A 21,804-nucleotide genomic window follows, 5' to 3' on the forward strand; every position below is an offset into this window, starting at 1 on the left:
CCCTCCGCGCCCGCCGCCTCCCGCCCGCGATGGCAGCGCCGCGGCGGCCCGCCGGGGCTTATATAGGGGAAGGGCGGGGCTCCGCGTGGGAACGCCCACTAAAAGGGGAGGGGCGGCGGAGCTCAGCCAATAGGAGCGGCTGCGGGGCGCGCGGCGGCCAATCGCGAGAGTCGGCGCGCAGGGAGAGAGAGGGGGCCTCGGGAGCTTGGGGTGGCCGAGGGGAGTGCCTGCGCGGAGAGGGCGGGAGAACGGCGGCTGGGGGGAAGGGCAGGAGTCACCGGGAGGATTCCGATGAAGGCCTGAGGAACGGGCGAGGCGCGGGGAGAGGCAGGGCGGGCGGCCGGAAGACGGAGCAGGCGCGGTCGGGTCGCCCTGCGCGGGGGCCTCGCCGCGCGCGCGCGGAGGCTGCCGGCAGTTGGAGTCCGTGAGGGGGCCGCGCGTGCGCACTGCGGGCGCCTTTTCCCCCGCACACAGTCCCCCGTTTTTTCCCCCTGTCCCAGTTCCAGCGCCGGTCTCTCCTTCGGCCGAGTACTCACATCACCGTTCCGGCTCGTGACGTCACCGAACCAGCTCTCTCTCCTCCCCCCCCCCCCGCCCCACCCGCCCGGTAACGGAGCTAACGGGGTGCGTAGGGCTCTCGCGAGAACGGCGGCGCGCAGTTCCCGCCGCGGCCGCAGGGGGGCGGTGCCGCCGCAGCCGCCGCCGAGTTCTCGCGAGACCCCGCGCGGCGTCTCGCGCACGCTCTCCCGCCCTTTCGCCGTCACGTGCCCTCGCGCCTGCGCAGCAGCGCCGCCCGCCCCCGGCACGTGCCCACCCCGGTCACGTGACCGGCCGTTCGGGGGTGCTTTTTTTTTTTTTCTTTGGGTTTGTTTTTGGTTTTTTTTGAGGCGAAATCCGCCAAAATCGGTTGAAAAAAACCCTCAACCCCTCCCGCGAATCGTCCCCACCGATCCCTGCTGCCACTGAGCCGGTTCCAGGTGGGTTGTGCGGGTTTTAATGGATTCCTGCGCGATTTTCCCCTCAGGCCCCCTCAGGTTCCCTCAGATCCCCTCAGTTTCCCTCAGGGGCCCTCAGGTTCCCTCAAATCTCCTCAGGTTCCCTCAGGGCCCCTCAAGACCCCTCAGATTCTCTCAGTTCCCCTCAGAAACCCTCAAGACCCCTCAGGCTCCCTCAGATTCTCTCAGTTCCCCTCAGGTTCCCTCAGAAACCCTCAGGACCCCTCAGGTTCCTTCAGGGGCCCTCAGATCCCCTCAGGTCCCCTCAGATTTCCCTCAGTTCCCCTCAGGTTCTCTCAGGTCTCCTCAGGGGCACTTGCGCTCCACGCACTGCTTCCCGCCCTCCTCGTACTCCTGCTTGGAGATCCACATCTGCTGGAAGGTGCCCTGCGGGGAATTTGGGGCCGTTTAGAGGGGTCCCGTGTGGGAGGACCCCCCGGCTGTCCCCGGAGCCCCGGGCTCACCAGCGAGGCCAGGATGGAGCCCCCGATCCAGGGGCTGAAGCGCCGCTCCATGGTGCTGTTGCTGGCGATGAGCTTGAGGCGCATGCTCTGGGACAGGGGCGTTACTGGGAGCACTGGGGGCAACTGGGAATCGCTGTGGGGGCAGCTGTAAACCACTGGGGGCAACTGGGAGACATTGGGGGTGACTGGGAAACCACCACAGGAGTGACTGGGGGTAACTGGGAGAAACCCTGAGGCCCAGTGTGGGTCCCACCCCCACCCTCAAATGCCCCTCAGAGGGGTTCAAGGTCCCCTCATCCCAAATTGTGGGGGTCCCTCCCAGGGAGAATTTGGGGTCTCCCATCCCCAAATTGTGGGGGTCCCTCATGGGGATGATTTGGGGTCACTTTCAGCCCCTCCCACCCCCCCGGTCCCAAACTTGGGGGTCCCTCACAGGGGGGATTTGGGGTCTCTCACAGGGGGGGTTTGGGGTCCCCATCCCGGGGGTCCCCATCCCCAATCCGGGGGTCCCTCACCGGGGGCGTTTTCTGGGCCAGCTCGCGGTTGAGGCGGTCGGTGAAGCCCTGCAGCAGCGTGTTCCCGCCGGTGACAATGACGCTGCCGTACAGACCCTGGGGGGCACACGGGGGCAGGGGGGTCAAGAGGGGTCCCTGCCACCCCCCGGAACCCCCCCCAAACGCCCCCCAGAGCCCCCAGACCCACGGGCCGGATGTCGATGTCACACATCCCGATGCTGGTGGTCACCACGTGGCCCACGCCCAGCATGGTGTTCCCCGAGAGGCCCTGGGGGAAGGAAAAACGGGGGGTCAGGGGGTCCCAAAAACCCCAAAACCCCCCTTGGGAACCCCATGGGACCCTCTGAGACCCCCCAAACCCCCTGGGGTCCCCCAAACCTCGGCACTGGGAGAGTCAGGAGGGCATGGGGGTCTCCCAAACCCCTCAGAGTCCCCAAAACCCCCCCCAGGACCCCCATGGGGACCTCCAAATCCCCACCGGGGACCCCCAAAAACCCCACCGGGGACCCCCAAATTCCCTCAGAGACTCCCAAAGACCCCCAAATCCTCCTGAGAGACCCTGAACCCCCCCTCAGAGACCCCAAACCCCCCCTCAGAGACCCCCTCCAGGTCCCCCTAAACCCCTTCAGAGACCACAAAATCCCCCTCAGAGACCCCGAACCCCCACTCAGAGACCCCCCCCAGGACCCCCAACCACCTCAGAGACCCCCCAGGACCCCCAAACCCCCACTTAGAGACCCCCCAGGACCCCCCAAATCCCCTCAGGACCCCAAAATCCCTCTCAGAGCACCCCAAAGACCCCCAAAATCCCCCTGAGAGACCCCCAACCCCCCCTCAGAGACCCCAAACCCCCCTCAGAGACCCCAAGGACCCCCAAACCCCCACTTAGAGACCCCCAGGACCCCCAAACCCCTCAGGACCCAAAATCCCTCTCAGAGAATTCCAAAGACCCCCAAAATCCCCCTGAGAGACCCGAACCCCCACTCAGAGACCCCCCAGGACCCCCAAACCCCCGCTTAGAGACCCCCAGGAGCCCCGAGCCCCCCGGAACCTTGACGTTGGAGGGGTCGAAGAGCCCCTCGGGGATGCGCAGCCGCTCGGCGCCGTAGTCGGTGTTGTACCCGTTGGGCATCTCGTAGTGCACCGTGGGCATCTGCGCCGCCACCCTGCGGGGGGACAGGGCGGGTTTGGGGGGGACCCCGCCCCAAAATCCCCAACCCAAAATCCCCCCCAGAGCCCCCCAGGGCCGGCACTCACTGCTCGTCATAGGGCGAGTCCGACACCTGCAGCACCGAGGCCTGGAAGTCCTGGATCACCTCCTGGGGGGGGCCCAAAAATGGGGTGGGGGACCCCGAAATCACCTCAGGGACTCCCAAAAATCCAACTGGGGACCCCCAAAAACCCCCTCCCCAAAACCCCCTTCAGGGACCCCGAAATCACCTCGGGGATCCCCAAAAAAATCCAGCTGGGGACCCCCAAAAAAACCCCTCTGCAAAACCCCCTTCAGGGACCCCGAATCACCTCGGGGACTCCCAAAAATCCAGCTGGGGACACCCAAAAAACCCCTCCCAAAATCCCCTTCAGGGACCCGAAATCACTGTCGGGGACCCCAAAAAATCCACTTGGATACCCCAAAATCCTCCTCAGGAATCCCCAAAAACCCCCTCCCCAAAATCCCCTTCAGGGACCCCGAAATCACCCTCGGGGATCCCCAAACATCCACCTGGGGACCCCCAAATCCCATTCAAGCCCCCCAAAATCCCCTCAGGAACCCTCAAATCCCCCTCAGGACCCCCAAATCCCCCTCAGGGACCCCCAAATCCCCTCAGGACCGCCCAAATCTCATTCAGGACCCAAAATCCCTCTCAGGAACCCCCAAAACCCCCTCAGGACCCCCCAAATCCCCCTCAGGACCCCCAAAATCCCCTCAGGGACCCCCAAACCCCCCTCAGGACCCCCCAAATCCCCCTCAGGACCCCCCAAACCCCCTCAGGACCCCCAAATCCCCCTCAGGGACCCCCAAACCCCCCTCGGGACCCCCGAAGCCCCCTGCTCACGTTGCAGGTGAAGTTGTGCCAGGATTTGGACACCTGGGGCAGCTTCTCCTTCTTCTTCCAGCTCGGGGGGGCCCCTTCCCGCACCGGCTCCTGCAGGGGGCGGGGCCGGCCACAAAAGGGGCGGGGCCGGCCAGAAAGAGGGCGTGGTTTGCGAGTAATAATGTCAAAGGGAAGGGGAGGAGCTTCCCCTGGGATGGGGTAAGGGGAGGAGTCTGAGGGTGATGTCATGCAGGGGGTGGGGCTAAATGATAGGAGTGTCCAATGAGGAGTGTGATCTTAAGGGGGTGGGGCTAAGGGGAAAGACCACCCCAAAATGGGTGGAGCAAATAATTTGGGATGCTCAGAAGAGGGTGGAGCTAAATGATCCCACCCCCAAAAAGGGCGGGGCTAATAATTTGGCTGCCCATAAGTGGGTGGAGCTAAAGGAGCCCAGCCCCAAAGGGGGCGGGGCCAATAATTTTGGGTGCTCAGAAGGGGGTGGAGCTAAATGAGCCCACCCAAAACTGGGCGGAGCTAACACAGGGGGTGGAGCTAAATGAGCCCACCCCAAAACTGGGTGGAGCTAACACAGGGGGTGGAGCTAAATGAGCCCACCCCAAAACTGGGCGGAGCTAACACAGGGGGTGGAGCTAAATGAGCCCACCCCAAAACTGGGCGGAGCTAACACAGGGGATGGAGCTGAATGAGCCCACCCCAAAATGGGTGGAGCTAACATAGGGGGTGGAGCTAAACGAGCCCACCCCAAACTGGGCGGAGCTAACACAAAGGGTGGAACTAAATGAGCCCACCCCAAAATGGGTGGAGCTAACATAGGGGGTGGAGCTAAATTAGCCCACCCCAAAACTGGGCGGAGCTAACACAGGGGGTGGAGCTAAATGAGCCCACCCCAAAATGGGCGGAGCTAACACAGGGGGTGGAGCTAAATGAGCCCACCCCAATCAGGGTGGGACTAAGGATACCCCACCCACAGGTGGGAGGAGCGTCGTGCGTGGCCCCGCCCACCTTGGCGGCCCCGCCCACCTTGGCGGCGATCATGTAGGGCGGCACGATGTCGATGTTGAGCTCCTGGAAGAGCTCCCGGCACTGCATGGAGATGAAATCCCCGGCCAGCGGCGACTTGACGATCCCTGCGGGGCGGGGCCGCGTCAGGCCACGCCCACCCGCACCTGGCACAGGTGGGCAGGGCCTGCACGGGCTTGGGGTGGGCATTGCGGTTGTGCCCTGCCAGCTGTCACCTGTGCCAGGTGTGTCATGGGTGTGTCCTGGGTGTGTCCCAGGTGTGTTCTCACCTGTCCAGATGTGTCCTGGGTGTGTCCCAGGTGTGTTCTCACCTGTGCCAGGTGTGTCATGGGTGTGTCCCAGGTGTGTTCTCACCTGTGCCTGGTGTGTCATGGGTGTGTCCCTGGTGCCCCTCCCCTGCATGGGTGTGTCCCAGGTGTGTTCTGATCTGTCCCAGGTGTGTTCTCACCTGTCTCAGGTGTGTCCCCAATACCCCTCCCTTTCCAGGTGTGCCCCAGGTGCTCTCTCACCTGCTCCAGGTGTGTCCCAGGTGTGTTCTGATCTGTCCCAGGTGTGTCCCAGGTGTGTTTCAGGTACTCTTTCCCCTCCAGGTGTGTCCTGGCTGTGTTCTCACCTGTCTCAGGTGTGTCCCCAGTACCCCTCCCTCCCCAGGTGTGTCCCAGGTGTGTTCTCACCTGTCCCAGGTGTGTCCCAGGTGTGTTCTCACCTGTCCAGGTGTGTGCTCACCTTGCTGCAGGATGTACCCGGTGTGTCCCCATTGCCCCCCCCACCCCGGGTGTGCCCCAGGTGTGTCCCAGGTGTGTTCTCACCTGTCCAGGTGTGTGCTCACCTTGCTGCAGGATGTACCCGGTGTGTCCCCATTGCCCCCCTGTCCCGGGTGTGCCCCAGGTGTGTCCCAGGTGTGTCCCAGGTGTGTTTCAGATACTCTTTCCCCTCCAGGTGTGTCCTGGCTGTGTTCTCACCTGTCTCAGGTGTGTCCCCAGTACCCCTCCCTCCCCAGGTGTGTCCCAGGTGTATCCCAGGTGTGTTCTCACCTGTCCAGGTGTGTGCTCACCTTGCTGCAGGATGTACCCGTTGTGTCCCCATGGCCCCCCCTGCCCCGGGTGTGTCCCAGGTGTGTCCCAGGTGTGTTCTCACCTGTCCAGGTGTGCTCACCTTGCTGCAGGATGTACCCGTCGTGCACGGGGATGGCCGTGGTGTGGGTGGCGCCCGAGTCCAGCACCAGCCCCGTGCTGCGCCCGTTGGCAAAGCTGGGACGGGGGTCAAGGGGCACAACGGGGCGGGACCCGCCCTGGCCACACCCACCGGCCACACCCAACCGCCCTGGCCACGCCCATCCTTGTCAGACACGCCCAGCCCCGTGCTGCGCCCGTTGGCAAAGCTGGGACGGGGGGTCAAGGGGCACAACGGGGACGGTGGGGACACACCCAGGGGACAGCCAAGTGACACAGGTGACACACAGGTGACACACAGGTGACACACAGGTGACACTCGGGGATACGCGGTGAGCACGGCCGTCTTGCAGAGGAAGAAGGCCGGGATGTTGTAGTGCTCGAACATGAGCTGGGGACACCGTGGGGACACCCTGGGGACACCCGGGACAGTGGGGACACACCCAGGGGACCCTCAGGTGACACACAGGTGACACCCAGGTGACACTCGGGGATACGCGGTGAGCACGGCCGTCTTGCAGAGGAAGAAGGCCGGGATGTTGTAGTGCTCGAACATGAGCTGGGGACACCCTGGGGACACCCGGGACAGTGGGGACACACCCAGGGGACCCTCAGGTGACACTCAGGTGACACTCGGGGATACGCGGTGAGCACGGCCGTCTTGCAGAGGAAGAAGGCCGGGATGTTGTAGTGCTCGAACATGAGCTGGGGACACCCTGGGGACACCCGGGACAGTGGGGACACACCCAGGGGACCCTCAGGTGACACTCAGGTGACACACAGGTGACACTCAGGGATACGCGGTGAGCACGGCCGTCTTGCAGAGGAAGAAGGCCGGGATGTTGTAGTGCTCGAACATGAGCTCCGTCAGCTTCTCCCGCTTGGCGCGCGTGTTCCACTGCGGCACGGGGGGGACATGGGGACGCTGGGGAGGGACAGCCTGGGGACAGCGGTGTCACACCCAGGGGACACTGGGGACAGCCGTGTCACACCTACCGGCGCCTCGGACATGAGCACCGGGTGCAGCCCCGGCTCCGACTTGACGTGCTTGCCGTAGGTGTGGTCCAGGATGGCCTGGAAGCACTCCCAGTCCTCGACTGGGGACATTGGGGACATTGGGGGGATTGGGGACACTGGGGACAGTGGGGACATTGGGGACAATGGGGACACTGGGGGCATTGGGAACAATGGGGACACTGGAGGCACTGGGGGGGTTAGGGACATTGGGGGCATTGGGGACAATGGGGACATTGGGGGGATTGGGGACAATGGGGACAGTGGGGGCATTGGGGACATTGGCGACAGTGGGACAGTGGGACATTGGGGACATTGGGACATGGGGACATTGGGGACATTGGGGACAATGGGGACATGGGGACATTGGGGGCATTGGGGGTATTGGGGACATTGGGGACAATGGGGGACATTGGGGGGATTTGGGACATTGGGGACAGTGGGACATTGAGGACATTGGGACGTGGGGGATATTGGGGGCATTGGGGACATTGGGGACAATGGGGACATTGGGGACATTGGGGACACTAAAACATTGGGGACATGGGGACATTGGGGACATTGGGGGCATTGGGGACAAGGGGACATTGGGGACATGCAGGCACTGGGGCACAGCAGCCACCCCCGAGACCCCCAACCCAATCCCCAAGACCCCCAGCCCCTGGTGTCCTCCTGTGCCCCTCCGTGTGCCCCAATGTCCCCAAATGTCCCCAAATGTCCCTGTGCTGTCCCTGATCTCTCACCGTGTCCCCTGCAGTCCCTTTGATCCTCACACATTGCTCTGTGTCCCCCCAATGTCCCCAAATGTCCCCAGTGCCCCCCAATCCCCCCAATGTCCCCGATGTCCCCATTGTCCCCTGATGTCCCCGATGTCCCCGTGTCCTCACTCATGCCGTTCTTGAGCGGGGACAGGACCTCGACGCCCTCGCGGGCCACGTGCAGCGCGTTGGTGTCGATGTAGTACACCTTGCCACCCTTCTTGTCCTTGTCCCCGTCCAGCTCCAGCGCCACCTCGTCTGGGGACAGCAGCCCCACCGTGGTGGGGAAATCCGCCTGGGGACAGGGGACAGCGTGGGGACACGGGGACAGCGAGGGGACAGTGCCACCACCGTGGGGACACGGGGACAGCAGCCCCACCGTGGTGGGGAAATCGGCCTGGGGACAGGGGACAGCGAGGGGACAGTGCCACCGCTGTGGGGACAGCGAGGGGACAGCGAGGGGACAGTGCCACCGCCATGGGGACAGCGAGGGGACAGTGCCACCGCCGTGGGGACAGCGAGGGGACAGTGCCACCGCCGTGGGGACAGCCAGGGGACAGCGTGGGGACAGTGCCACCACCGTGGGGACAGCGAGGGGACAGTGCCACCGCCGTGGGGACAGCGAGGGGACAGTGCCACCGCTGTGGGGACATGGGGACAGCGAGGGGACAGTGCCACCGCCGTGGGGACATGGGGACAGCGAGGGGACAGTGCCACCACCGTGGGGACAGCGTGGGGACAGTGCCACCACCATGGGGATGGGGCCTGGGGTGGCCCTGGGGACACTGTGGTCATGGGGATGGCATGCTGGGGACATGGTGGCATTGTCACCATGATGGGGACACTGTGGTCTGGAGGTGGCCCTGGGGACACCATAGCCAGGGGGATGGTGGCATTGTCACCACCATGGGGACATTGGTCTGGGGGTCCTGGGGGATGGTGGCATTGTCACCACCATGGGGACAGTAGTGTAGGGATGACTATGGCCTTGGTGGCATTGTCACCACCATGGGGATGGCACGCTGGGGACAGTATGGCATTGTCACCACCATGGGGACACTGGTCTGGGGGTCCTGGGGGATGGTGGCTTTGTCACCACCATGGGGACAGTGGTCTAGGGATGCCCATGGCCTTGGTGGCATTGTCACCACCACGGGGATGGCATGCTGGGGACACTATGGCATTGTCACCACCATGGGGACAGTGGTCTAGGGATGCCCATGGCCTTGGTGGCATTGTCACCACCATGGGGATGGCACGCTGGGGACAGTATGGCATTGTCACCACCATGGGGACAGCGGTCTAGGGATGCCCATGGCCTTGGTGGCATTGTCACCACCACGGGGATGGCACGCAGGGGACACGGCGGCGCCGTCTGTCGGGGGGCTGTGACAGGGGCACGGGGGGGACAGGAGGGGACAGGAGGGGACACCGACCTTGGGGCAGTCCTCGCCGGCATAGCCCGCGCGCACCGAGAAGGAGCCGATGTCGAACACCAGGGCCCCGACCTCGTCTGCGGAGGGGACACGGGGGTGACACCGGGACCCCCCCCCGGGGACCCCCCCCCATCCCCCACCCCTTTACCCCCGCCACCGCCGCCTTGGCCCCGCCCCTCCCGCCGTGACCCCGCCCCCCGCGGTGGCCCCGCCCCGGGGCCTGGCCCCGCCCCGGTACCGCCGCCGTAGACGCCGCCGCTCATGGCCGCGTTCAGCACCGGGACAGCGCCGGCCGGGCAGGGGGCGGGGCCCCGCCCGCGCCCAATCAGCGCCCGCCGTGCGGCGCGCGCGCCCATTGGCCGCCATGGCGCCGCTTAAAGGGGCCGCGGCCCTTTGTTAACCGCGAGGGGGCGTGGTCTGTAAAGCGAGGCTCCTCCCCTTTGTGGGCGTGACGGTGTGGTCAGCTGTCTGTGAAAAGGGGCGTGGTTTCCCTTAAGCCACTCCCACGCAATCACCCCCGCTGATTAATTAAAAAATTAACGGCTTTTAATACTGAAAAACCCCAAAAATGGCGGATGCGGGGGGCGGGGCTCGCGCGCGATGGGAGGGGGCGGAGCGCCCCCTGTCGGCTTTTAAAAAACCCCCAAAACACCCCAAAAACACCCCAAAAACGCTCCCTGGCGCGCGGGGGGGGCGTGGTTCCATGTGGGTTGTGCTTACATGGGCGTGTCCCCGCCGAGGAGGGGGCGTGGCTCCGGGGGAGGCGTGGCCTCGTAGCGGAAGCGGCGGCGGCGCGGGACGCGCGAGGTCCGGCGGGGGGGGGATTTTGGGGAGGGGGTCTCGGGGGGGTTCCGGGGGGTTTGGGGGGGCTTTAGGGTGGGGGGGAGGTCCCGGGGGGTCACAGGGGATGTCACGGGCGGTTTGGGGGGGTCTGGGGGCGGTTTTTGGGTCTGGGGGGTTCCCGGTTCCGCCCCTGATGCCCCCTCCCCGTTATTTCCCCGTTTCTCCCCCAGCATGTCCTCGGGGGAGGGGTCCCGGTGGGTTTTTGGGTCTGGGGGCGTTCCGGTGTGTCCCGGTTCCCCCTGACGCCCCTCCCCGTTATTTCCCCGTTTCTCCCCCAGCTGGGGAGGGGTCCCGGTGGGTTTTTGGGTCTGGGGGCGGTTCCGGTGTGTCCCGGTTCTCCCCTGACGCCCCCTCCCCGTTATTCCCCCCAGCGTGTCCTCGGGGGAGGGGTCCCGGTGGGTTTTTGGGTCTGGGGGCGTTCCGGTGTGTCCCGGTTCCGCCCCTGATGCCCCCTCCCCGTTATTTCCACCAGTGTCCCCGGGGGAGGGGTCCCGGTGGGCTTTTGGGTCTGGGGGCGGTTCGGGGTTCCCGGGGCAGTTCCGGTGTGTCCCGGTTCCCCCCTGACGCCCCCTCCCCGTTATTCCCCCCAGCATGTCCTCGGGGGAGGGGTCCCGGTGGGTTTTTGGGTCTGGGGGCGGTCCCGGTGTGTCCCGGTTCCCCCCTGACGCCCCCTCCCCGTTATTCCCCCCAGCATGTCCTCGGGCCGCTCCTCCGCTCCGTCCCCGCCCCCGGGGGCGCTCCCCGGGCCCCCCCCCCGCCGCCGCCGCCGTGCCCCGCCCCCCCCCGCCGCGGGTTCCCCCCCCCCCCCGCGCTCCGGTGCCGCCCCCGCCGCGCGCGCGGGCAGCCATGACGTGTTCGTGACGTCACGCTCGGATTTCCGGGCGCAGCTGCGGCGCTGCCAGCGGCTGCTGGCGCCGGGCGGGGGTCCCGGGGAGCTGCGGCTGCACGGGCTCGGGCTCGCCGTGCCCCGCACCATCAACCTGGCGCTGCAGCTGCAGGCGGGCGCGGGGGGCGCGCTGCGCCTGCACGCCAGCACCTCCTCCGTGCCCCTCCGCGACCGGCACCGGCACCGGGACCGCCACCGGCACCGGCACCGCGAGGGCCCCGACAGCGCCGACAGCGACGGCGGCGACGGCGACGGGGACGGGGACGGGGACACCCCGCGGCACAACTCGGCCATCCACATCCGCCTGTGCCGGGAGGCGCCCTGTGCCTGAGGGGGCACCGGGACCACCGAGCCCGGGGCGAAACACCCCGGGACACCGACCCCCGGGGCGGGGACACGAAACCCCCGGGACCACCGAGCCCGGGGCGGGGACACCGAAACCGCCCCGGGACCACCGAGCCCGGGACGAAACACCCCCGGGACCACCGACCCCGGGGCGGGGACACCGAAACACCCCCGGGACCACCGAGCCCGGGGCGGGGTCACCGAAACACCCCCGGGACCACCGACCCCGGGGCGGGGTCACCGGAACCCCCCCGGGACCACCGAGCCCCGGTGCAGGGTCACCGAATCCCCCCCGGGACCGACCCCGCACTGTGGGGGACACCGAAACCCCCCCGGGACCCCCACGGCGTCACCGAAACATCCCCGGGGCCACCAAACTCCCCTGGGGACACCGAACTGTCCCCCGGGGCCACCAGGAACCCGCAAGGAGTTGGGGACACCGAGGTGCCACCGAGAGCTGTGTGTGTGACGCCACCACGGTGGCCTCGGGGACACGGACGATGCCACCGAGAGCGCTGCGAGTGGGGCCACCATGGTGTCACCTCGGGTCGGGTCCCTTGGTGTCACCCTGAGCACCTCAATGTCACCCCAGGCCCATCAATGTCACCCTGGGTCACTTGGTGTCATCCTGGGACCCCTCAATGTCACTCCAAACCCTCAGTGTCACCCTGGGTCACTTGGTGTCACCCTGGGACCCTCATTGTCAGCTTGGGTCCCTCGATGTCACCCTGGGACCCCTCAATGTCACCCCAAACCCTCGGTGTCACCCCAAGGTCTCGGTGTCACGCCGAACCCTCAATGTCACCCTGGGTCACTTGGTGTCACCTTGGGTCCCTCAATGTCACCCTGAGCCCTCGGTGTCACCCCAAACCATCAATGTCACCCCAAGCCCTTGGTGTCACCCCAAGGTCTCGGTGTCACCCTGAGGTCTCGATGTCACCCTAAGCCCCTCAATGTCACCCTGGGACCCTCATTGTCAGCTTGGGTTCCTCGATGTCACCCTGGGACCCCTCAATGTCACCCCAAATGCTCAATGTCACCCTGAGCTCTCGGTGTCACCCCAAACCCTCGCTGTCACCCTGGGTCCCCCCCACAGCAATCTGGGGACTCTTGGGGGGACACGGGGAGGTGACACCCCAATAAAGCCGGTGGCAGCAGCAGCAGTGACACCTTGCGGGTTTTTGGGTATTTTTGGTTTTGGGTTTTTTTGGGGAGATTTGGGGTTTTTTGGGGTGATTTGGGGCAGGTTAGGGGGCGGGGCTTCCTCTGCGTCACCGGTGACATTTGGGGGGCAGGAAACCCCCAGGTGACAATGGGGGGGGGGGGGGACACAGGGAGAGGGTCCAGTGACAATGGGGGGGGGACCAGGTGACAAAGAGGGACCTGGGGGGGGGGGGACCCAGGTGACAAAGAGGGACCTGGGGGGAAATGTGGGGACTCTGGGGGGGTCCAGGTGACACTGGGGACATTAAGGGTGCACGGGGAGGGGGAAATGAGGGGACCCTGATGGCAAAGGGACACCCAGGTGACAAAAGGGACACCCAGGTGACCGGAGGGGGCTCCCGGCGGCCGGGGGTCCCCGGGCTGTCCCCGCCGTGCGGGGCTGTCCCTGCCCGGCGGGGGGGGGGGGGGACACACCGGGGGGACCCTTTGGCGTCGCTGTCGCCGTGGCCGTCGCCGTCCCCCCGCCCCCGGTGCCCTTTGGCCCCGCTGGCGCCGGAGCCGCGGCCGCGCTGTGCGGAGCCGCACGTACGGCCTGGCAGGGGGCCCGCGTCACCCCCGTGTCCCCTCCGTGTCCCCCCCGTGTCCCCTCCGTGTCACCTGGGTGTCCCGCGTGTCCCTGCCGAGCCCGCCGGGCCCGCCGTGTCCCGTGCGCCCTGCCCCAATGTCCCCCCTTCGATGTCCCTCAATGTCCTCCCTTCAATGTCCACTCTCAATGTCCCTTAATGTCCCCCCTCCATGTCCCCCGTGTCCCCCCTCAGTGTCCCTCAATGTCCCCCCCCAATGTCCTTCAATGTCTCCCTCAATGTCCCCTCTCAGTGTCCCCCGTGTCCCCGCTCCGTGTCCCCCCCAATGTCCCTCAATGTCCCCTCTCAATGTCCCTCAATGTCCCCCCTCAATGTCCCCCGTGTCCCCCCTCAGTGTCCCTCAATGTCCCCGCTCCATGTCCCCCGTGTCCCCTCTCAATGTCCCCATGTCTCCCCCTCAGTGTCCCTCATGTCCCCCCCATGGTCCCTCAATGTCCCCCTCAGTGTCCCTCATGTCCCCCGCTCCCGTGTCCCCCCCATGTCCCTGAATGTCCCCTAATGTCCCTCAATGTCCACCCTCAATGTCCCTCAATGTTTCCCCTCAATGTCCCCCGTGTCCCCCCCAATGTCCCTCAATATCCCTCGTGTCCCCGCTCAGTGTCCCTCAGTTTCCCCCAATGTCCCCCGTGTCCCCGCTCCGTGTCCCCGCTCCGTGTCCCCCCCAATGTCCCTCATGTCCCTCAATGTCCCCTCAATGTCCCTCAATGTCCCCCAATGTCCCCCGTGTCCCCGCTCCGTGTCCCCCGCGCCGCCTCCCCCGGGCCGGGGGATCCCGGGGCCGCCCCCGGGGCCGCGGTGGCGCTGCCGGCGGGGACGGTGACGGCGACAGTGACGCTGCGCCATTGTTCGGCCGCTTCCGCCGGGCCCGGGGGGATCCCGGGATCCCCCGGCCTGGCGCGTCCCCGTGTCACGGCGAGCGTGTCGCCGTCGGCGTGTCCCCGCGTGTCCCCGCGCTCCCACGGCCGGGGCTGTCCCCAGCCGTGTCCCCGTGTCCCCGCGTGTCACCGCGCTCCCACGGCCGGGGGTGTCCCCGTGTCCCCTCTCTTGTCCCCATCCCCTCTGTCCCTCCGTGCCCGGGACGTTGTCGCCGTGTCCCCCCCGTGCCACTCTCACTGTCCCCCATCCCTGTCCCCTCTTCTGTCCCCTTGTCCCCAAGCCACATCTGCACGTCAGGGTCCTTGTCCCTGTGTGTCCCCATGTGTCCCCCTGTGTCCCCCTCTGTGTCCCCCCACGTGTCCCCACGTCCCCGTGCCTGGCTCCTCTCGTCCCCGTGTCCCCATGTCCCCCTGTCCCTCCTGTGTCCCCCTATCCCTGTGTCCCCGTGTCCTTTCCGTGTCCCCCCTGCCCGTGTCACTCCTTTTTCTTCCTCCGTGTCCCCCTGTCCCCCCGTGTCCCCATCCCCGTGTCACCCTCTCCCCTTGTCCCCTCCGTGTCCCCCCATTCTTCCACCTCCGTGCCTGACTCCCCGGTCCCGTGTCCCCGCAGTGTCCCCCCGTCCCACGTCCCCGTGTCCCTCTGTGTCCCCTCCGTGTCCCACCCGTGCCCCCGTGTCCCCTCCGTGTCCCCCCGTCCCATTGTCCCCGTGTCCCCTCTGTGTCCCCTCTGTGTCCCCCCGTTCCCACACCTTTGTGTCCAGCTTCCCAAATCCCTGTTGCCCCCGTGTCCCCCCCGTGTCGGTGTCCCCTCCATGTCCCCCCCGTGTCCCCGCTGTCCCCCCGGTGTCCCCCGCCTCGTTGGCGCCCGGGGGTGGCCCGTGACGGTGTGCCCCCCGTGTCGGTGTCCCCTCCATGTCCCCCCCGTCCCGGTGTCCCCTCCATGTCCCCCACCCGTGTCCCCCGGTGTCCCCCGCCTCGTTGGCGCCCGGGGGTGGCCCGTGGCGGTGTGCCCCCCGTGTCGGTGTCCCCTCCATGTCCCCCCCGTGTCGGTGTCCCCTCCATGTCCCCCCCGTGTCCCCCGGTGTCCCCCGGTGTCCCCCGCCTCGGTGGCGCCCGGGGGTGGCCCGTGACGGTGTGCCCCCCGTCCCGGTGTCCCCTCCATGTCCCCCACCCGTGTCACCGCTGTCCCCCGGTGTCCCCCGGTGTCCCCCGCCTCGTTGGCGCCCGGGGGTGGCCCGTGACGGTGTGCCCCCCGTGTCGGTGTCCCCTCCATGTCCCCCCCGTGTCCCCGGTGTCCCCCGGTGTCCCCCGCCTCGGTGGCGCCCGCGGGTGGCCCGTGGCCAGGGGCCGACGTGCTGCTCCCTGCGCTGCCTTTTCCTCGCCGCTGTGGGGGGGGCGCGGGGGGAGCGGATGGAGCCCCCCCCCCCCCCAGGGCCCTTCCGGCCCCGCGGCCCCTCGGATCAAACATTAACCGGGGCCGGGGCCGGGGGACGCGGCGGGGCCGGGACAGCCCCGGCACGGCCACCAGGGACCCCCGGGCCATGAGCAGCCGGCCATGGGGGCGGCGGGTGAGCGGCGGGGCGGGGGCTCAGGTGTGCGGGGGGGCGCAGGGGGCGTTTGGGGGTCCCAGGGGTGAGTCTGGGGCGGGGGGGGACGGCTCAGGTGTGCCGGAGGGACCCACGTGTGCGGGGAGAGACACAGGTGTGCGGGAAGGGGGTCCCAGGTGTGTGGGAAAGGATCCCAGGTGTGCGGGAAGGGGGTCTCAGGTGTGCGTTTGGGGGTCTCAGGGGTGCATTTGGGGGTTCCAGGTGTGTGGGAAAGGATCCCAGGTGTGCGTTTGGGGGTCCCAGGGGTGCATTTGGGGGTCTCAGGTGTGCGGGAAGGGGGTCCCAGGTGCGGGAAAGGACCCGGGTGTGCGGGGAGGGGGTCCCAGGTGTGCGTTTGGGGGTCCCAGGTGAGCAGGGGGGACCCCCAGGTGTGCGGAGGACGAAAAGGGGGTGACCCAGGTGTGCGGGAAAGGACCCCGGGCGTGCGGGAAGGGGGTCCCAGGTGTGCGTTTGGGGTCCCAGAGGTGCATTTGGGAGTCCCAGGTGTGCGGGAAAGGACCCCAGGTGTGCATTTGGGAGTCCCAGGTGTGCGGGAAAGGACCCCAGGTGTGCGTTTGGGGGTCCCAGGTGTGCGGGAAGGGGGTCCCAGGTGTGCGGGAAAGGACCCCAGGTGTGCGTTTGGGGGTCTCAGGGGTGCGTTTGGGGGTCCCAGGTGTGCGTTTGGGGGTCCCAGGTGTGCGGGAAGGGTCCCAGGTGAGTGTGTGTGTGGGGGGGGGGAGGGGGCAGCTATTTTGGGGGTCCCCAGGTGTGCCCCGCGCGCTCAGGTGGGGGGGTCCAGGTGTGTCGGGGGGGGTCACCGGGAGGGCGGGAGGTTCTGGGGGGGGCGGGGCTCTCAGGTGAGGGGGGGGCTCTCCGGTATCCCCAAGCCCCCCCGATGTCCCCACGGCCCCAAATGTCCCCGTGTCCCCAGGGCTGTGCTCGCTGCTGCTGCCGCTGCTGCTGTTGGGGGTCCCGGGGCGCCCCCAGCCCCCCCCCGAGGGCCCCCCCTCGCTCTGCGACCCCCGAGTGATGGAGCGCTTCATCCTGGAGGCGCGCGACGCCGAGCGCGGCACGGTGAGGGGACACTGCGGGGACAGCGGGGGGACAGCGGGGACAGCGGGGGGACAGCGGGGGGACAGCGGGGGGCGTGGGGACATCGGGGGGTGTGGGGACACAGGTGGGGACACGAAGGGGACACGAGGACACCTCGGGGGTGTCCCCGTGTGTGTCCCCGTGTCACCGTGTCCCCTCGGGGCGGGGGTGTCCCCGTGTCACCGTGTCCGTGTCCGTGTCCGTGTCCCCGTGTCTGTCCCCGTGTCACCGTGTCCGTGTCCGTGTCCCCGTGTCCCCGTGTCCCCGTGTCTGTCCCATTGTCACCGTGTCCGTGTCCGTGTCCGTGTCACCGTGTCCCCGTGTCTGTGTCCGTGTCCCCGTGTGTGTCCCCGTGTGTGTCCCCGTGTCCCCTGTCCCTGTTTTCCCCGTGTCCCCTGTCCGTGTCCCCGTTGTCCCGTGTCCCGTGTCTGTCCCCGTGTCTGTCCCCGTGTCCCGTGTCCGTGTCCCCGTGTGTGTCCCGTGTCCCCGTGTCCGTGTCCGTGTCCCTGTGTCTGTCCCCGTGTTGTCCCCGTGTCCCCGTGTCCCGTGTCACGTGTCCGTGTCCGTGTCCCGTGTCTGTCCATTGTCACGTGTCCGTGTCACCGTGTCCGTGTCCCGTGGTGTCCCCGTGTCCCGTGTCCCGTGTGTGTCACCGTGTCACCGTGTCCCCGTGTGTGTCCCATTGTCACCGTGTCCGTGTCCCCCAGGCCGGGTGCGGCCCCCACTGTGACCTCCCCGAGGCCGTCGCTGTCCCCGACCCCGGCGTCAACTTCAACCTGTGGCGGAGCCTGGACGTGAGTGGGAATGGGGCGAAAACACGGGAGATCGGGAAAAACCGGGGGGGAAATCCCGGGAAATCGGGAAAAACGGGGGAAATCCCGGGAAAAACGGGGGAAATCCCGGGAAATCCCGGGAAAAACGGGGGAAATCCCGGGAAATCGGGAAAAACGGGGGAAATCCCGGGAAATCGGGAAAAACGGGGGAAATCCCGGGAAATCGGGAAAAACCGGGGGGGAAATCCCGGGAAAATCCCGGGAAAAACGGGGGAAATCCCGGGAAACGGGGGAAAATGGGGGGAAATCCCGGGAAAAACGGGGGAAATCCCGGGAAACGGGGAAAAAAATGGGGGAAACCGGGAAAATTCGGGGAAATCGTGGAAAAATCAGGGAAAATTGGGGAAAATGGGAAAAATCAGGGAAAATTGGGGAATATCGGGAAAAATCGGGGGAAATGGGGAAAATCAGGAAAAATCAGGGAAAATTGGGGAATATCGGGATAAACGGGGAGGAAAATCAGGGAAAAATTGGGGAAAATCGGGAAAAATCGGGGGAAAATCAGGGAAAAATCAGGGAAAATTGGGGAATATCGGGAAAAACCGGGGAAAATGGGGAAAAGTCAGGGAAAAATCAGGGAAAAATTGGGGAAAATCGGGGGAAAATGGGAAAAATCAGGGAAAAATCAGGGAAAATTGGGGAATATCGGGATAAATCGGGGGAAAATCAGGTAAAATCAGGGAAAATTGGGGAATATCGGGATAAGCCGGGAAAATGGGGAAAAATCAGGGAAAAATCGGGGGAAAATCAGGGAAAAATTGGGGAAAAATTGGGGAAAAATTGGGGAAAAATCGGGGGAAAATGGGAAAAATCAGGGAAAACAGGGAAGATCCGGAAAGTCGGGAAAAATCGGGGAAAACCAGGAAAATTGGGGAAAATCGGGAAAAATCGGGAAAAAATCGGGGAAAATCGTGGAAAATCGGGGCTGAAGTCCCCGCTGACGGCCGTGCCGGTGTCGCCGGTGCCGCCGGCAGGCGGGGTCCCGCGCGCAGGAGGTGGCCCGGGGCCAGGCGGCGCTGGCGGCCGCGGTGCTGCGGGCGCGGGAGCTGCTGCGGGACCCGCGGGTGCGGCCGAGCCTGGACCGAGCGTACGGAGCGGCGCGGAGCCTGGCGCGGCTGCTGCGGGGGCTGCCCGCGCCGGTAACACCGGGAATCGGGGCAAAAACGGGGGAAATTGGGGATTTATGGGGTATGGGAGCCTGGCGCGGCTGCTGCGGGGGCTGCCCGCGCCGGTAACCGGGGCAAAAACGGGGGAAATGGGGAATTCATGGGGTATGGAGCCTGGCGCGGCTGCTGCGGGGCTGCCGCGCCGGTAACACGGAATCGGGCAAAAACGGGGGAAATTGGGGATTTATGGGGTATGGGAGCCTGGCGCGGCTGCTGCGGGGGCTGCCCGCGCCGGTAACACCGGGAATCGGGGCAAAAACGGGGGAAATTGGGGATTTATGGGGTATGGGAGCCTGGCGCGGCTGCTGCGGGGGCTGCCCGCGCCGGTAACACCGGGATCGGGCAAAAACGGGGGAAATTGGGGATTTATGGGGTATGGGAGCCTGGCGCGGCTGCTGCGGGGGCTGCCCGCGCCCGGTAACCGGAATCGGGGCAAAAACGGGGGAAATTGGGGATTTATGGGGTATGGGAGCCTGGCGCGGCTGCTGCGGGGGCTGCCCGCGCCGGTAACACCGGAATCGGGCAAAAACGGGGGAAATTGGGGATTATGGGGTATGGGAGCCTGGCGCGGCTGCTGCGGGGGCTGCCCGCGCCGGTAACCGGGGCAAAAACGGGGGAAATTGGGGATTTATGGGGTATGGGAGCCTGGCCAGGCTGCTGCGGGGGCTGCCCGCGCCGGTAACACCGAATCGGGCAAAAAACGGGGGAAATTGGGGATTTATGGGGTATGGGAGCCTGGCGCGGCTGCTGCGGGGGCTGCCCGCGCCGGTAACCGGGGCAAAAACGGGGGAAATTGGGGATTTATGGGGTATGGGAGCCTGGCGCGGCTGCTGCGGGGGCTGCCCGCGCCGGTAACGGGGCAAAACGGGGAAATTGGGGGATTTATGGGATCTGGGAGCTGGCGGTGCTTTGGGGGCTTGCCCGCGGGGTTAACGCGGATGATGAATTGGGGGGATTTGAGGGGATCTGGGCGGATTTGGGAGGATTTGGGGTTGTGGGGAGGTTAGGGTATCTGGGGGCTGAGGGGTCTGGGGGGATTTGAGGGATTTTGGGGAGTTTTGGGATTTTGGGGCGTTTTGGGGGGGTTCTGGGATTTTCGGATTTTTGAGTTTCTCGGGCGGTCGAGGCCCTGACCCCGCCCCTCCCCTCAGGCCCCGCCCCCGGCGTCGCCCCCCGCCCCCGTGCGGGTGCGGACCCTCCCCCGGCTGCTGGGGGTGCTGAGCCGCTTCCTGCGCGGGAAGGTGCGGCTCTACCTGGCCGACACCTGCCCCCGGTGAGCGCTGTCAATCAGCGGAGACAGCTGTCAATCACCGCCGGAGACAGCTGTCAGTCATCGCCAGAGACTCTGCCAGCCACCGCTGGGGAAAGCTGTCAATCATTGACTGTCACTCACCCTCGGAGACGACTGTCAATCATCACCGGAGACAGCTGTCAATAACTCCCTGCAGCTGTCAATCATCACTGCCAGCAGCTGTCAATCACCGCCGGAGACAGCTGTCAGTCATCACCAGGGACGGCTGGCTATCGTCGCCCAAAGCCAGCACGCTCGGTCAGCAGCTGCCAATCGGCACCGACAGCTGTCAATCATCACAGAGCGCTGCCAGCCAGCATTGCCATCAGCTGTCAATCACACACAGCTGTCAATCATTATCGATAACTGTCAGGACCGCCAGCTGTCAGTCAGCATGGAGAGATGCCAGTCGTCATCGGCAGCTGTCAATAATCACCGTCAGCTGTCAGTCATCAGCATCACCTGTCAATCATCAGCAGCAGCTGCCAATAATCACGGACCACCCCGATCACCAGAACTGACAGCTGTCAATCACCAGGACTATCAGCTGTCAATCACCAGGACTGTCAGCTGTCAATCACCAGCACCAGGAGTCGTCAGCACCCCCTCCCCTCCCCCCGGCACGTTGCACGCGCCGGCAGGTGATTGACAGCTGTCAATCATCCCCCTCCCGCCTGAGCGCCCTGGGCTGCCCAGGCCCCGCGGGTGATTGATTGACAGCTGTCACTCAGGGGAGACCCCGCCCCCTCCCATGTAACTTAATGCAAACACGAGAATATTTATGAGAGCCCCGCCCACCCCGCGAGTGCCTGCGCCGAATGGGACCCCCAAAACAACCCGGGACCCCCAAAACAACCCGGGACCCCCGAATGGGACCCCCAAAACCACCCGGGACCCCTGAATGGGACCCCCGAAACAACCCGGGACCCCAAAACAACCCGGGACCCCCGAGTGGGACCCCCGAAATAACCCGGGACACCCGAATGGGACCCCCAAAATAACCCAGGACCCCCAAACCGGGACCCCCAAAATCTCACGGGACCCCCAAATCGGGACCCCAAATAACCCGGGACCCCCCAAACCCTCTGAGCCGCCCCCCGAACGTCCCTGATACCCCCAGACCCCCCCAAATCGCCCCAAATTTCCCCAAATTCCCCCCCGGGGCTCAGCCAATCCCCGCCGGGACCGGGCGGCGCCGGGGCGTGGCTTTCTACGGCCCCGCCCCTCACAAGCCACACCCAGTTATTATTAAACCACGCCCGTTTCCCCACAAACCACGCCCCTTTCCTGGCACCGCTGGCCCCGCCCCCGTTCAGGCTCCGCCCCTTTTTCTCACCTGTGTGGGCGGGGCCAGCGCGGCGCCGGCGGCGGCGGGTGAGCGGGGCCGGGGGAGATTTGGGGCATTTTTGGGGCGTTTTGGGGCGTTTTGGGGATTTTGGTGATTTTGGGGGGCTCAGGGGGGGGTTGGGGTCACCCCGGGGGGGCTCGGGGGGGGTTCGGGGGTGGGGGGGGTCCGGTTTGGGATGGGGGAGGGGCAAAATCCGCCCGGGGCAAAGTCTGACCGGGGTGGGGGAGGGGAACGGCGGCACCTGCGGACCCCCGGGACCCCCCAGGGACCCCAAAATGGCCCAAAATGTCCCAAAATAAA

At 66.2% G+C, this 21,804-nt stretch overlaps 3 protein-coding genes across 4 annotated transcripts; 2 read left to right on the forward strand and 1 right to left on the reverse strand.

Annotated features, from left to right (window-relative positions):
- Positions 1-852: 852 nt before the first annotated feature.
- EPO (erythropoietin) lies at positions 853-20,982 on the forward strand. Its single transcript, XM_064737708.1, has 5 exons — positions 853-977; positions 16,706-16,848; positions 17,574-17,660; positions 18,674-18,838; positions 20,017-20,982. The coding sequence occupies exons 2-5, from the start codon at positions 16,804-16,806 to the stop codon at positions 20,140-20,142; spliced, it is 423 nt and encodes a 140-aa protein (XP_064593778.1). The 5' UTR covers positions 853-977; positions 16,706-16,803; the 3' UTR covers positions 20,143-20,982.
- ACTL6B (actin like 6B) lies at positions 979-9,738 on the reverse strand. Of its 2 annotated transcripts, none has more exons than XM_064737707.1 (14): positions 9,670-9,738; positions 9,432-9,508; positions 8,125-8,290; positions 7,220-7,320; positions 7,024-7,121; positions 6,207-6,301; positions 5,052-5,158; positions 4,032-4,121; positions 3,232-3,293; positions 3,026-3,140; positions 2,162-2,242; positions 1,975-2,070; positions 1,460-1,546; positions 979-1,382 (listed from the first exon to the last, which is right to left on the reverse strand). In XM_064737707.1, exons 1-14 carry the CDS (start codon positions 9,692-9,694, stop codon positions 1,302-1,304), a joined length of 1,281 nt encoding a protein of 426 aa, XP_064593777.1. In that variant the 5' UTR covers positions 9,695-9,738; the 3' UTR covers positions 979-1,301. The 2 variants fall into 2 exon arrangements, with proteins under 2 accessions (XP_064593777.1, XP_064593776.1); XM_064737706.1 differs by having other exon boundaries at positions 1,460-1,624.
- On the forward strand, positions 10,446-11,527 carry POP7 (POP7 homolog, ribonuclease P/MRP subunit). Its single transcript, XM_064737690.1, has 4 exons — positions 10,446-10,468; positions 10,646-10,669; positions 10,865-10,888; positions 10,966-11,527. The coding sequence occupies exons 1-4, from the start codon at positions 10,446-10,448 to the stop codon at positions 11,489-11,491; spliced, it is 597 nt and encodes a 198-aa protein (XP_064593760.1). The 3' UTR covers positions 11,492-11,527.
- Positions 20,983-21,804: the final 822 nt, after the last annotated feature.

This window comes from Zonotrichia leucophrys, unplaced genomic scaffold (assembly GCF_028769735.1).
Source record: "Zonotrichia leucophrys gambelii isolate GWCS_2022_RI unplaced genomic scaffold, RI_Zleu_2.0 Scaffold_99_161681, whole genome shotgun sequence".
Lineage (NCBI taxonomy): Eukaryota > Metazoa > Chordata > Aves > Passeriformes > Passerellidae > Zonotrichia > Zonotrichia leucophrys.

Coding starts and splice junctions, on each gene's coding strand:
- ACTL6B (XM_064737706.1), bottom strand. CDS start 9,694: ATGAGCGGCGGCGTCTACGGCGGCG. Junction 8,291..9,431: donor CCGGCGAGGACTGCCCCAAG/GTCGGTGTCCCC, acceptor CCCTGTCCCCAG/GCGGATTTCCCCACCACGGT. Junction 2,071..2,161: donor GTGACATCGACATCCGGCCC/GTGGGTCTGGGG, acceptor TGTGCCCCCCAG/GGTCTGTACGGCAGCGTCAT.
- POP7 (XM_064737690.1), top strand. CDS start 10,446: ATGTCCTCGGGGGAGGGGTCCCG. Junction 10,670..10,864: donor TCCTCGGGGGAGGGGTCCCG/GTGGGTTTTTGG, acceptor TATTCCCCCCAG/CATGTCCTCGGGGGAGGGGT. Junction 10,889..10,965: donor TCCTCGGGGGAGGGGTCCCG/GTGGGTTTTTGG, acceptor TATTCCCCCCAG/CATGTCCTCGGGCCGCTCCT.
- EPO (XM_064737708.1), top strand. CDS start 16,804: ATGGAGCGCTTCATCCTGGAGGCGCGCGACGCCGAGCGCGGCACG. Junction 16,849..17,573: donor GCGACGCCGAGCGCGGCACG/GTGAGGGGACAC, acceptor CGTGTCCCCCAG/GCCGGGTGCGGCCCCCACTG. Junction 18,839..20,016: donor TGCGGGGGCTGCCCGCGCCG/GTAACACCGGGA, acceptor CCCTCCCCTCAG/GCCCCGCCCCCGGCGTCGCC.